Source organism: Palaemon carinicauda, chromosome 22 (genome assembly GCF_036898095.1).
Source record: "Palaemon carinicauda isolate YSFRI2023 chromosome 22, ASM3689809v2, whole genome shotgun sequence".
In the NCBI taxonomy this organism is placed as follows: Eukaryota; Metazoa; Arthropoda; class Malacostraca; order Decapoda; family Palaemonidae; genus Palaemon; species Palaemon carinicauda.
This window is the reverse complement of record NC_090746.1, coordinates 90,887,940-90,903,307: the sequence shown is the minus strand read 5'-3', so window position 1 is coordinate 90,903,307 and position 15,368 is coordinate 90,887,940. Positions and strand designations below refer to the sequence as shown.

Here is a 15,368-nt window from a genome sequence, read left to right as displayed (position 1 = left end):
TATTAATAGTGTAATCATCATCATCATCATCATCATCATCATCATGGTTATACCTCTATCTCATCCTCTTAGCCTGAAGAAAGTGTATCCATGTTCATCAAGTGTTCTTTCTACTCAAGCTGCTACAGCTATTCTTTGTGGCCCTTTGCTAACTCCTTCATGTCATCATCGTTCTCCTCCAGGCCTATGGACCTGCCCGGAGAGAGAACATCATCCCCAACAGGCACAGCCTCAAGGTCCCTTCCAGTCACTGCTTCTGGCCCCAAATACTTTCTAGCTGTTTTGGTCAAGTATATCAAACCGAAAATTAAGTAAAATCTACTTCAATGTCGTGTTCCCTTAACAATTAATATGGCATGAAAAATAACAAAACTTTAACAGCAAAAGAAAATAATAGCAAGCAAACATAACAATAACTACATTTAAGAAATAATATTTACAATATTTTTCAAGATTCATAAAATACTCATAGTTCACCTATCAAGCTACTAGTAATTTACAAAAATTTGTCGTAATGTTATACAAGCCTTAGATTTATAAAGTAAATATGAGGGGAGGAGGTTGAGGACAAAACTCGGCGCCAGATTTGAAGGATTTTCCAGGATGGAATTTCAAATGTAGAAAAGGATAATCAGGAACAAGGCATCTTATAATATTCAATCTTCCAAGACCTCCTTGGTCGCTGCTAAAAACTAATAGCGTAAAATGTAGCTTTCGTCACAAGTTTGACAAATTATGTCTCCACAATAACAGCCATAACCTAACAAGAATGTCCAGCGTTAAATTATATCATGTTATACGCATGTCGAGGCTAAAACATTTTCAAAGATCTACCAGTAACTCTTGTTTTAGAATACAACATCTTTGAGATATAAATAATTACAATGTTGTAATCCTATCATTAACATTTATCATGTAAAAATAAACCTTTCTCACAGGTCCTATAACATAATATTAGATAAATCTAATCTACATATAACACTGGCCAAGTCCATAGTCTTATAGGAAACTGCCTGTCATGCTTTGTGTATGAAATTTATACAGTGCAAAATATTGAAATGATCTTTCCAGAACACTGATGGTTAATTTTGTGGGATGTCACTTCAAAGTGCCTCTAAAAAAGTGCTCTGGTACAGAGTTTCTTAAAATTTTAAAGGACCTGCTGGTCCATGGAATGAATGAGAGGAGTGGTTTTAGGGGGTAAAACTTCAATGTGATGAAGTTAAACTCCATCAACATATCAAGCTTGGGTGGTATGCAGGAGGATTAGCCATAGAAAAAGGGTCCTTTAGAGGTAATTTGTTTCTCCTCTAAATATTTTTTACACTAGGTAAAATAAGACCATTGAACTACTCACTGAAGAATTGTCTCGTCACCCAAGCCTTTAAGTTTCCCCTCCACATGATGTGTTTTGAAAACCCCCTTGTTCTGTTAGTGGCAAATTAGTAAAGGCTTAAAATCAAAATCTCCACTTGCATTGCTGCACAACAAAGGTTACCCTGTCCATCACTGGCTTGTGCCCTGGCAGTGCCTTCTCGTCTGAGTTAAGTCCTGTTTGGCCTTTTCATCTAAAACAGGCATGTCAGACTGCAATTTAAAACTTGTTGGGGGAACAAAACCCTCAGCCTGTACAAACTAAACAATTTGTAACGTGTCTTTGTTGGCACTGACTGCCTCTCCATGCCTCACAACAATATGTGTGCTAGTCCTGGTATTAAAATTATATTCTGTAACCAGCTGTGCCTGTCTTTAAATACATCACTAATATCTTCACTCCTTTTTTACATGCCTTTTAAAAGATCATATAATATTTTTGCCTTCTCACAAATTAAAGCCTGCGAAAGGTTGTTGCTGGTTAACTATTTTTTTATCCATATAAATAATAATATTTTTGCTTGCTTTGGTGTCCTTGATCTTTAATTTATTTATAAATGTAAACTCCCCTACAACTTTATGTGATTTGGTGTTCTCTTCTGTTCACAATCCATGAAATTGTTGTTCCTGGCATATATTATGCCACTGCAAGGTCAGTGATGCTCATGCTGCTTCCACACTTTTCTATAGTCTCTTTTCATGTCAGTATTGATTGTAAATATTTCTTTTGTAGCTTGGATTTTGTCACTAACCTTCTGACAACCCATTTTGAATGTATTCTAAAAGTATTCATGGTCAAATAAAATAAAATACATGAAAGTTTGCGGTGTTATAGAAATGGATTGTGCAGTGATTGAGATTTACAGTCAGACTGAGGAGTGATGCTTTGTTTGTCATGAACGTGGTACATGTGGGCACACATTGACTCAAGCCAACCCATACAATTTAAAACAAGTACTGTATGTCATATATTAAGCAAGATATCGTAACCCAAGACATTATTTTTTTCTTATCAATACATGCCATATATCAAATTTTATTTCATCCGAAGTGGTCGTATAGTGAGGTTCTACTACAATTAAATTTTTTCATGATGATGGAGTTTGTGAAATTATATCAACATGAGTGACTAGTTTGCTTTAAAATCTTGTCTAAAGATAGAATGGACTTGTCTGACTTCTGAATACTTATTTTTATTTTTATGAAAGAATTTAATTGAAAGAATAGATTTGATTCTGATAATTTAACTCAAAACAAAGGCTGTATCTTAAAATGTTAATTTAAATGTTTTTCCAATGTGAAGGGATAATACTAAGGCTTTCTATTTTCAGCAAATGCTGGAGAAGATTTACGAATTGTCTTACCTAATACAACCGTTATATTGGATGGCAGTCAGACTACAGATGTGTCGGCTAACACCCATTGGCTCTGGAAGAAACTCAGGTAAAAATTTCATAAAAGACATTTATTAAATGTGTTAATACGGGGTTTCCAATTCCTGGGCCTTTAATATTCTTATTATGCCCTTATTATTGGATATACAGTATATAATTTATAATATAAATTGAAGAATGTAAAGGAGATAAGATCTTATTTTCACTTAAATACAACGTATCCATTGAAATTGTGTAAATTCAGTATATAAGGCTTATGAGTAACTTAATATTGAAAGGATAATCCAATGATGAAAAATTAGTTCAGATTAGAGCAACTGCAGTAGTGACCCTTTTTAACTATACTTTCTCTCTGTTTCTTCACAAATCCATTACTTTACATTTGCTTCTTAGTATCCACACAAATTTTCATCACCCCACCGGAAGAGAAATCCTCCAGTTCCACCGGGCAGTCTCGCATCTGGGCTATGTGTGATTGTTATTTTGTTAGACTGCTAGAATAGTGCATTGTTATTTAATTAGCTTCCTACAGAATCTCAGTTTATAGGTATTTTGCTTTCTTTATTATTTCTATGAACCTCCCCTGATGTTCATATTGCTTTTGTTTCTAGAAATTTGGAATGTTCAAGTTACTCCTTAGGATTAAGAAATTTTCTCGTGTTCTTTTTTTCAAATACACCAGTGAGACCAGCAAATAACAATAACAACCTGCAGAACATGTCGGATAGTTCCCTCAGTCTAAAAGTCGGTCATGGAGTAACAAAGACATGTACTCCTCAACTGCAGATGTCTGGTTTTATTTTTGTTTTTATACTGATTTTAATGTTTTTAAGGTGCCTTCTCTGGATCTGTTAGCAATCGCTGCAGTGGTGTGCATAAGAATTGTTTTTGGGTTATAATGGTCAACATTCTATTGTGTCTCGTGCAGGGGACAATTTTTTAATCGAGAGAATCCTGTGAATGTGCAGGTCTCGCTGTTCCTCTCTGGGAAGGCTAGGCTACTTATAGAATGATGACTGTAATGCTACTACAGCTTTTGAATTTGGTATGGCCTAATGAGTTAATTTTGATAGCCAATTTGGAGTTTAACATCATTTGCTTCTTTTCAAAATCTCAGAAAGCCATTAAGTTTTAGATGCAGGGTAATATTTCAAGCCTAACTTGTCCTGTTTTAAACTGTAGTGTAACTCCATAAGTGTTGCCTAGTGGTTCTAATGTACCATTCAGTAAGGATTGTGATGGTACACAGCATCTCCCAGATTGCTTAGAAAATGCAAACTCATTTCCAGGCTTAATTTGGCCAAAGGTTATTGGCAAGTACCTGTACTGCTAAGTGAATGGGCCAAAAAGAATATCTGCTTTTAAAACACCATTTGGTTTAAAGAATACAGCTAGTATTTTCCAATGATTCATGCATAAAATTTTAAAGGGAATCAACAACTTTGTCGTTTATTTAAGTGATCTTGTGATATCTCCAGAAGCTTGGGATGAACATTTACAGATTTTAGCAAAAGTTCTGGCAGCCATTGAGAAAGCAAACCTTGTTCTAAATCTAAAGAAATGTGAATTTGGGAAAACATCTATCACTTATTAAGGTCATAAAATGGGTCTTGGTAAGATCTGTCCAAAGAATTGGAACACTGAAACTATTATGTTCCCCAATCACAGCAACTAAAAAGCAGTCCATGAGATTTCTCATAATGGTTTCATATTTCCATAGATTTGTGCCCAATATTTCAGAAAAAAGTGCTACCATAACCAATTTCTGTGAAGGGACAACGTTTTGTATTTGGTGATGAGTATATAGAAGCTTTCAATAAATTAAGGCCGCATTGATTCACACACCAGTATTACTGTATTGTTACCTGATTTTAGTAAGGTGTTTAATTTAGTAATTGATGCCTAGTACAATTATTACTAGCTAAGCTACAACCCTAGTTGGAAAAGCAAGAGGCTGTAAGCCCAGGGGCTCCAACAGGGAAAAATAGTCCCATGAGGAAAGAAAATAAGGAAATAAATAAACGATATGAGAAATTGTGAATAATTAAAATAAAATATTTTAAAAACAGTAACATCAAAACATATATTTCATATATAAACTATAAAAAGGCTTATGTCAGCCTGTTCAAGCTAAAAACATTTGCTGCAAGTCAGAACTTTGCGTGTACTTAATGAATAAAATAGAGGATAGTTAGAAGTCTGTTTGATTCTGGTCTTTAGTACCCTAAAGCCCACAAAGAAGTGAGGGTTGGCCCTAGCTAATTTGTTTAGTACTTGAATAGAGGTCTTTAACAGTGAAAGGAATTTAGGAGTTAAGACATATTAGGAATAAAATCTTGTTTTCTGGGCTCGAACCTGTGCCGCCCAGTGAATAAGCTCCATTTAGCACTTATTCTTAGGTAATTTACTGCTAAATATACCAGAGAAAAAATGTAAAGGAGTGCTAGGTTAACTAGCTCGCTCACCTATTGGTGTCGGTATAAAATTGGGCGTATATTCCAGAGGTCCCGCACTATTTAGATTAATCCACGACAGAGAACCCCAATAGAGGAGAGCCGTTCAACCTCACTCGGTACTACTACAATGCATCCGCTCAGAACTCAACTCCGTTTAGCACGACTTGTGCAGTAACCCGCATTTTTCTAGTGCTCTCGAATTTTGGATATTTTCTAGTGAATTATGGCTTCTTCGTCGGTTTCCCAGGAGACACCGTCTAAGTTAAGTACCAAGCTGGGTTTTACTGTGTTTTGAGCAACCTAGATCGTTTAATATTTATATTATAGGAGTTTATTCTCTTCGTTCATACCGATCTTGCTTGATTTCACTACAGTTGGTACTCCTGTTTTTGAGAGCTTTTAATTTTCACTTGCGGTGTTACTATGTGTATTATTTTTATTATCAAATATTATTTGTTATTGTGAATATTCATTATTTAGCGTTTAGAATCCTCGTGGTTCAATTTTTGGGCCGATATCATTTACGTATCGCTATGGCTGCCGACCGTGCTAAGGCGGCAATGTTATTTTAGCCATCAGGTGTGTCTTTTGTGATTTAATTATTTATGTTGCATGCCTTGCCCAAAAATTTTCTATGTGTTTATTCATATATTTAACGCTATTATTATTTTTATAATGAATATTTGTGCCATTACTCCGTTTGATCTGTCTGGTTGGGGATCGTCAGTTGGTAGCCCTGCTGCCTCGTATCACGTGATCCTCCCCCACGCTCCCCCTCTAGCTAGGTGGGAGGCTAGGCTTCTCCCCCCTCCACTAAGGGACCGTTGCCTTCCCTCCTTTTAGAGGGGGTAGTTAAGTGTTTATGGACTTTGTCCTCCGGGTGGCCCGGCGGTTTAGTCTCTGTCTAGTCTGGTTGGCCACCGGTCAACAGAGTTGGATCCCGGTGCACCCTATTTTATATTCACTTTTCATTCTGGCTTATGTTATACGAAACCCTCCGGGTTCGATTGGCAGTTCTTAGTTACAGTTCCGCCCCCCTATTATTTTATAACATTTCCTATGATGATTATATATGACAGATCACTACCCCGGAGTCTCTAAAGGAATTGGTATTGAATATACCTTTATTTCCCGGCCCGGGGTCTACCCCACCCCGGGAAATCAGACAATATGTGTCTTAATTCCTTGTTATTGCATCCTTTTTTATGCTCCCGGCTTGACCGGAATGGATGGCTATACTTTAGTTTCAAGTTAGACTTATGTTTAGGCCCGGGACCCCCGGTCCCGCCCCTATGTAAGAATATTACAGTTAAGCTCTAACCTTGCGTTAGACCTATGTTAGGCCCGGGTCCTCCGGACCCGCCCCTATTAAAAAAAAAAAAAAAAAAAAAAAAAAAAATTTTTATTTTATTTTTTACAGTCTAATCTTGTGTTAGACCTATGTTAGGCCCGGGTCCTCCGGACCCGCCCCTACTTAAAAGAATAGTACAGTTAAGCTCTATTCTTGTGTTAGACCTATGTTAGGCCACTTAAAGAATAGTACAGTTAAGCTCTAATCTTGTGTTAGACCTATGTTAGGCCCGGGTCCTCCAGACCCGCCCCTAATTAAGAGAATTACAGTTTCTCATATACTATTCTTTTTACAGATGGTGCATTGTCTGACGCCGGCCTGTGCAGCTGTTCTGCACCAGCCTTGTGGCCACTCCGTCTGCCGATCTCACGCCCCTTGTGGGGTTCAACTGGAAGACGTTGTGGTATGGCACCCGGATAACTGTGTGATTTGCTTCGACCTCATCACTACCCTTGGATCTGACTCGGTGAGTCCCGTTGGCTATATTGCCTTCTTATTTTATTTACTATTAGTAAGATATCTATGGTCTTGAAGGACCATTGGGAGTCTCCCTTTTATAATTCCCCCTATTATTTCAGGCATCCCCGGAGCAAAAGTCTGCGGCTCGGGCCACACTGAAGGTGTGGATTGGTGGGTTTGCCCGGAATGTAAAGTCTAAGCGGCCGTACGTCCTATCTGAGGACTACTGCACCATGGTTTACCCAACGCCAAGTCTTCAGCTGCTGTGGCTAGGCATGTGGCAGCTCCCATCATTGCCCACATTGATGCCACTATAACGGGTCTCATCGACCCAGAGCAAGATCCATCGGACGCCCCCGGAGGTCTGGAGGACAATGTTGCCTCCATGAACCTGGACGTCGAACCAATGTTGCTAGACGAGCCGGATACAGGTAGGGTGGTAAGTGAGGCAGGTGTGTCCGGCGCTGAGATTCCTATCCTCAGCCCCGCTCTTTCTTCTTCTTCTGATCGCTCTTCCTTTCTTGGATTTTCTGGGGACCGTGATTCGTCTCAACGTTCATACCCGGTTCCCCCTAAGGATAAGTCTACTTCAAGGACCTTACCCAAAGCTCGCAAGCCTCACAAGACTTCTCATGGCTCTAAACATGGTACGAACCCGTCTTCAAAGACCTCTGGTTCCTCCTCTAAGTCTCACGACCCGGGAGTTCCTTCCGCCCCTCCTGCTGCTAGCCCGGGCCTTTCCGAATCAGCTATGCTTCGCATCGTGTCGGAGATGCAGGCAAAGTTGGTTTCGGAGATGCAGTCGAGGATGGACACGATGTTCTCTAACTTCTGTCAGAGAATTGGGGCTTTAGAGCAAGGAGCTCCGGAGAGAGTCCAAAGCTCTCTCATACCGGATGCCTCTAAGCTCCCGCCGTTTGCCAAGAACAACCCCTGGCGGATGGCTCTTCATTCCCCGTTCTCAGACGGAATGTTGACTCTGGAGGGCCTTGGCACTCGTCCTCTAGAGGACTTTGAATTCTTTCCTCCGGGTCTGGCATTTCCATTTCATGGTTATGCCAGACTTACCGAGGAAGCTTTAGTCCGATTAGACAAGGTCCCCAAAGAGACGGTCATCTTCCCGAAGGAGCAAGCCCAATCTGTTTGGGCCAGATTTTTGAATGACATCGGCTGCACTAACACCATGCTGACGCCTCATAAAAGCTCCTTTACGATGTTCTTAATGGACAAGACCACCTTGACTCCATGCGTCAATAAGGTGGCAGAGCTTGCCTTTCAATATGCTCTGGAGGAGAAGCCCTTGCCTCCCATCCGAGAGGTGGATCCAATCTCCCTCCTTCTTCCCTCAGGTATTGAGTGTTGGGACAACGTCCATACCACCTTTACCTCCGGCAAGCTTGCAGCAGACTGTGCCTCAGTCTTGTTTAGTGAGAAGCTTCCCCGTCTCCCGGAATCTCTCATTAAACAGGAATATGATTCCCGCCTACGTGTGGGCCGTACTCTAAACCTGGCCACATCCACGGAGTCGATAGCCTTGACTTACGATACGGAGAGTATTTTTAAGTCTCTCAACAAGGCTACGTTACAGTCGTTATATTATGACTTGTATGACTTTGCTACTGCTAAACGCAGATGTCGCAAGCATGTTCTAGCTGAGGCGACGATTAGGCATGAACCTAATAAACTCATCCGGTCCTCCTGTTGGGGTTCAAATCTTCCCCGAGGATCTCGTAGAGGAAGTCTTGGCGGAGGCCACTAGGGTTAATCAGAGCCTTAAAGCCCGTTGGGGTTTGACCCCTAAACGCAAGTATGACCCCGCAAATTATCAAGCCCGGGGTAGGAAGAAGCTTAGACCATATACCTCCACCCAGTTCAGGCAACAACAGAGTGCTTCATCCAACTTCCGGCTGCCTCTTCCTCCATCTTCTGTTGCCCCTGCACAGCCTTCCACCTCTCGGGCTCCTTCGGATGACTATGTCACCGTTCTGCTACCTAAGAGCCAGCTTTCTGGTGCCTCCGCCACTTCCCCTGCCTTTAACCAGTCCTACGAGGCTCATAGCTCTTCCCAGAGTTATGGTAGAGGTAGAGGCTACCACCGTGGCTCTAACCAGAACAAAGGCAGGGGAAGAGCCTTTCGCAGAGGAAAGAACTTTCGAGGCGGACGTGGAGGCAACTCCTCAAACCAATACTGAGGTACAGCAGGTAGGGGGGAGGCTCTATGCCTTCCGCAACAAATGGAGGTTCAGTCCCTGGGCGTTCAGTATCATCTCCAAGGGACTAGGGTGGAGTTGGATTCAAGGACCTCCTCCTCCGAACAAATTTCGTCAACATTCCACTCCGGACCTGGTCGAATTTGTCCAGGATCTTTTACAAAAGAATGCCATACAAGAAACGAAACATCTGAAGTTTCAAGGTCGGCTGTTCAGTGTCCCGAAGAAGGATTCAGACAAGAGAAGAGTGATTCTAGATCTATCCCTTCTCAACTTGTCCATTCAATGCGACAAGTTTCGAATGCTTACCGTCTCGCAGGTGCGGACCTTACTTCCCCGTGGGGCCGTCACCACCTCTATCGATCTTACAGACGCCTACTATCACGTCCCGATAGCGAGACACTTCCGTCCGTACCTAGGCTTTCGCTTAGGGGACAAAAGTTACTCCTTCAAGGTGATGCCTTTCGGGCTCAACATTGCCCCAAGGATCTTCACAAAGCTAGCAGAAGTCGCTGTTCAGGAACTCAGGAATCAAGGGATTCAAGTAGTAGCCTATCTGGACGACTGGCTCATTTGGTCAGACACCTCCCAAAATTGCCTAAAAGCCACTCACAAAGTCATCCATTATCTTCAATCTCTAGGCTTCCAGATCAACTTCAAGAAGTCCCGTCTTCTTCCAAAATCGAAGTTCCAATGGCTCGGCCTGCAATGGGATCTTATATCTCATACTCTGTGTCTTCCCAGACCCAAGAGGTTAGAGATTGCAAGGAACACCAAACGCTTTCTCAAAGACAAAGTAAGTTCCAGACGGCTTCAAGAGAAGATTCTGGGGTCCCTTCAGTTTGCCTCAGTGACGGATCTTCTTCTGAAGGCAAAATTGAAAGATATCAATCGTGTCTGGCGTTCGAGGGCGAACCGGAAGCTCCGGGACAGGAAAGTCCGCCTTCCTCCCATTCTACGGGAAAGACTTCTTCCTTGGACAAGAGCAAACAGTCTGTCAAAGTCAGTTCCCCTTCGATTTCCGCCCCCGGAATTAATCATTCACACAGACGCATCCCTATCAGGTTGGGGCGGCTATTCTCAGCTCAAGAAAGTTCAAGGTCTTTGGACTCCCTTGTTCCGCCATTTTCACATCAATGTGCTAGAGGCCATGGCAGTTCTTCTAACCCTGAAACGTCTCGCTCTTCCCAAGAAACAACACCTTCGTCTGGTCCTCGACAGCGAAGTGGTGGTCCGCTGCCTCAACAGAGGCGGGTCAAAGTCAGGGCCTCTGAACCATGTTCTAGTAGCCATATTCTCCTTAGCAGCCTCGAACCGTTGGCATCTTTCAGCTGTCCACCTGGCGGGAGTCCGGAATGTAGTGGCAGACGCCCTGTCCCGGACCTCCCCTCTAGAATCGGAATGGTCACTCGATCTAAAGTCATTTCGGTGGATTCTCTCTCAGGTTCCCGGTCTCCAAGTGGACCTCTTCGCCACGGAATCCAACCACAAATTGAGAGTATATGTAGCTCCCAATCTAGACCCTCAGGCTTACGCCACAGATGCCATGTCACAGAATTGGGACAACTGGGAAAAGATTTATCTCTTTCCCCCGGTGAATCTTTTGCTGAAAGTTCTAGACAAACTGAGATCCTTCAAGGGACGAGTAGCCTTGGTCGCACCCAACTGGCCCAAGAGCAACTGGTATCCTCTCCTGCGGGAGTTGAGATTATACCCTCACCCGATACCCAATCCGGTTCTGTCTCAGATAGTACAAACACGCGTTGTGTACGCTTTCTCAAACATTCAGAGCGCCCTAACTTTATGGACTTTATGAAGTTTGCGGCTATGCATGGTGCCAATATTGATCCTCAAAACACCTTGTTCCTAGAATCGGATAAACGGGATTCCACCATCCGTCAGTATGACTCTGCAGTTAAAAAGTTGGCAAAATTTTTAATAGACTTAGACGTGAACTGTATGAACTTGAACCTTACAGTCACTTTCTTTAGATCTTTATTAGAATCAGGTCTGGCAGCCAATACTATCACCACTATTAAATCGGCTCTGAAAAAGATCTTCCTAGTGGGTTTTAACATAGACTTAACCGACTCTTTGTTAGCTTCAATTCCGAAAGCTTGTGCCAGACTGAAACCGGTTACTCGTCCTACCCCGGTGACCTGGTTCCTTAATGACGTACTCAAATTGGCTTCTGATACCATTAACAGTTCTTGTGATTACATGCCCCTTCTCAGGAAAACACTTTTTCTAGTGAGCTTGGCTTCCGGGGCAAGAATTTCTGAATTGGCAGCCTTGTCGAGAGACCCGGGTCATATTGACTTTCTGCCTTCAGGAGAGGTCCTTCTTTCTCCTAACAAATTCTTTTTGGCTAAGAATGAAGACCCTCAAAACAGATGGACCTCCTGGAAAATTGTTCCCCTCACGCAAGATCCGTCGCTGTGCCCTGTCACTACTCTTAGGTCTTATCTATCCCGGACCTCCTCTAACTCCTCGGGGCCTCTATTCGTTAGAGAACAAGGCGGTACCATTACTATTAAAGGGATCAGGCAACAAATTTTGTATTTTATTAAACAAGCTAACCCTGACTCTTTTCCTCTTGCACATGATATCAGGGCGGTTGCCACCTCGGTGAACTTCTTTCACCACATGAATTTTACAGACCTTTCCAGGTATACAGGGTGGAAATCACCGTCAGTGTTCAAGAAACACTATCTTAAACATTTGGAAGCCCTAAAATTTACTACAGTAGCCGCAGGGAGCGTAGTTACTCACGAGTAACTCACAGGTTAATGCCTTGACTCTTTATCTCTCCCTCTTACCTGCCTCATTTATACCCTATTGTATTCGTTGGTCTCGCACCTGAATACTGTTATTATATTTGTAAATTTTATGCTCCTGAGTATCTGTATATATTATCACTCACGGCATTATTATACCTACCTTATTGGATTTATGTTCATATTTAAGATACCCTTATAATTGTTTTTTGGTACTCATCTCTGATTAAAGCATCCTGTATTTCTCTTACGCTTATGTTTTTTCCTTTATTTTGCAAGTTTGGTGACATTTTTCTCTTGTATAGATTCACTGGGCGGCACAGGTTCGAGCCCAGAAAAGGGATTTTGACGTAGGAAAAATCTATTTCTGGGCGAAGGACCTGTGCCGCCCAGTGAACCCTCCCAGCTCCTCTCCCTTGGAGTCCCCAAACTTTGGGTGCTAAGGAGTTGGGTTCTGAGCGGATGCATTGTAGTAGTACCGAGTGAGGTTGAACGGCTCTCCTCTATTGGGGTTCTCTGTCGTGGATTAATCTAAATAGTGCGGGACCTCTGGAATATACGCCCAATTTTATACCGACACCAATAGGTGAGCGAGCTAGTTAACCTAGCACTCCTTTACATTTTTTCTCTGGTATATTTAGCAGTAAATTACCTAAGAATAAGTGCTAAATGGAGCTTATTCACTGGGCGGCACAGGTCCTTCGCCCAGAAATAGATTTTTCCTACGTCAAAATCCCTTATTACTCTATAATGTATATTTATTTTTCAGTGGCCCAAGTAATGTGCATTTTTCTAAAAATGATGAGGTAAAGGTCAACGTCTCTGGGTTAACCAAAGGGGATTACGTGTTTATGCTTACTACATGGAATGGAGATGACCCTTCTAAGAATTCATCCAATGATGTAACGGTATCTGTTATTCAAGGTATGTGAGTACTAATTTCAATTTTTTAAGAATGGTTATGGAATAAAGATTAAGTTGGATATTGTGAAAATTAATACATTAATACTTCACTCAGAGTTAAGGTGACTCCAGTCAATCCAACATAATGACAAATATGACCTTGAAAAAATATGTGTTCAGTACTATATACTAAAGTGGGGTTAGGGATTGGGTCATTCATATGAAGAGAATAAGAAGTAGTTTTGGAAAGAAGTGAAGAGAGTAAGGAAGGCTGGTTCAAGAATTGAAGAGACAGTGAAAGATGGGAATGGAAGGTTGTTAAAAGGAGAGGAGGCAAGGGAAAGGATGGGTGGAATTTTTTTTTAAGTTTACTGAATTTTTAAATATTTAACTTAGCCGGTGAATATATAATAGCTGCTGCTCAGCGGCTCGACAGAAAACACACACAAAAACTCGTGAGCGATCGCTATGAAGGTTGCGGGTGTGCCCACCAGCGCCAACTGTTGGCCAGATACCACACATGCATGTAAACAAGCCTTCAATTCTTCTCTGTCGACCTTGACGACAAGACGTATCAATACTCGCTGTATAACCTGGAGTTTTCTCAACATATTTGGTGAAGTACTTCATTTTGGTTTGAGCTTTCGCAGTGCAGGTGTTTTTCCTCAACTTAAACTCTTGAACTCTTTATTGGACAGATTTAATTGTTGATGACTTGGATTGTTTTTTTTGGACTTTCTTTGACTAATTCAAAATGGCTGACGCTTCACAAGCCACTAGATTTCGTAAGTGTAATGCTAGGGAATGTAATAGGCGTCTTCCAAAGGCCTCTCTCGACCCACATACTGTGTGTTCTAATTGTCGGGGTAAAACCTGTCAATTAGGAGATCGGTGTGAGGAATGCATGTGCCTTTCGGAATTCGATTGGCTCGAATACGACAAGTATTCTCGTAAGCTAGAGAGAGATAGGGTAAGGAGGAGTTCCTCTAGGTCAGTAGATTTTTCCTCTCCACATGCTCCTGATCCTAATCCTTCCCCTGTAGTGGTTGTACCTAACCCCCCTTCTGGCACTCAGGAACCATCAATGCAAGACATGTTACGTGCCATTCATGCCTTGGGTGAAAGAGTTGAAGCGTTAGCAACTGATCGTAATCAACTCATGGCTGACGTTAAAGAGCTTAAGTGTCAGAGTGCCACAGCGGAAAATAGTGGGAAAGTGATTAGTGCGCAAAGTGTTGTGAACAGTGTTGCGACCGAGGGTTCGTCTGTTCGTGCCTGTTGTTCACCTAGTCCGAGACCTCTTGCAAGCTCCCAAGCCCAGGGGAGAAGTAATGTCGTACGACTTATGGGTTCGAGAGGCCTTGATCAGCGAACAGACGTTCCCTCTATGGTATCAGGCGTGTCTCACCAAGATCGCCCCTACCATAAGACGAGAGAGCCCATTTTCTCCTCGTCATCCGAAGGCTTTTCGCATAAGAAACCGTGGAGCAAGGTTTCTAGGCCCCTTAAGCGAAAGTCGGTCCCTTCAGGACAGGTCCAGCGTCCTGGATGTAGTCATTGGGACAGTTCTGACCCGTTGCAGTCATTGGATGACTGCTCGCCGCCTAAGCAACAACGTTACACAGGCTCAGAGAGTCTTGGTGTAGGCAAGGTTGTGCCGTCTAAGACGTTAACCCCGTCGTTTACCGCACCCATTCCCGTTGATCCTAAATGGGTTATACTGCAAGACATGCAGACTAAGCTCGCCTCCCTTATGGAAGACTATTCTGCCGATAAGGTTCACGTTGATCCTCGCCGTTTATCTCATCGAGATCCTGGCCTTCAGCCGCCCAAACGAGCCTTTGCTCGTCCTGTTGACGTTGGCGTAGCTAAGTCACGTCAGTCACGCTATGTAGAGCCTCACTCGATGCGGTCACGTGTTGACTTTCAGCCGCATTTGGACGTTAGGCCACTTCCTAATGCTCCTGTTGACGTTCAGGACGTTCGCCAACAAGCGGAGTTGACTTGTTTTGACGCTGAGCGTCAACCACCGCAGTCTAGAGTTGTTTTGACTGCTCAGTCTAGGCAGTCAAAACAGTCTCCAGTTGACGTCGAGCGTCCTCCCGCTCCTGTTGTTGTTGACAGTTCACAGACTGTTAAGCAGTTACATGACGTTGCGTCCTGGACTGCTACTAATGCACCAGTGCGTGTGGACTCTGCGTGTCAAGCATTGCCAACCCCTTTGCTTGTTACTCAGCAGTTGTCAGATGAGGATCCTTCAGATGAGGACGTTGCTGACCCTCAGCATGATGATCATCCTTCGGATGTAGACGAACCTAGAACAGTTCCTCCATCAATGGACTTTAAGAAAGTCATGTTAATTTTTAAGGAGTTGTTTCCCGATCACTTCGTCGCTGTTGCTCCTCGTTCGCCAACGTCTGAGTTTGCTCTAGGCTTACCTGCTA

General features: G+C 42.6%; 1 protein-coding gene across 1 annotated transcript in view; it reads left to right on the top strand.

Annotated features, from left to right (window-relative positions):
- LOC137615965 (dyslexia-associated protein KIAA0319-like protein) overlaps positions 1 to 15,368 on the top strand; it is a 169,725-nt gene that overhangs the window by 69,038 nt on the left and 85,319 nt on the right. Inside the window, exons 7-8 of the mRNA XM_068345648.1 lie at positions 2,706 to 2,817; positions 12,791 to 12,945. Of these exons, the coding sequence (XP_068201749.1) occupies positions 2,706 to 2,817; positions 12,791 to 12,945 (267 nt within the window). The remainder of the gene's footprint in view (positions 1 to 2,705; positions 2,818 to 12,790; positions 12,946 to 15,368) is intronic.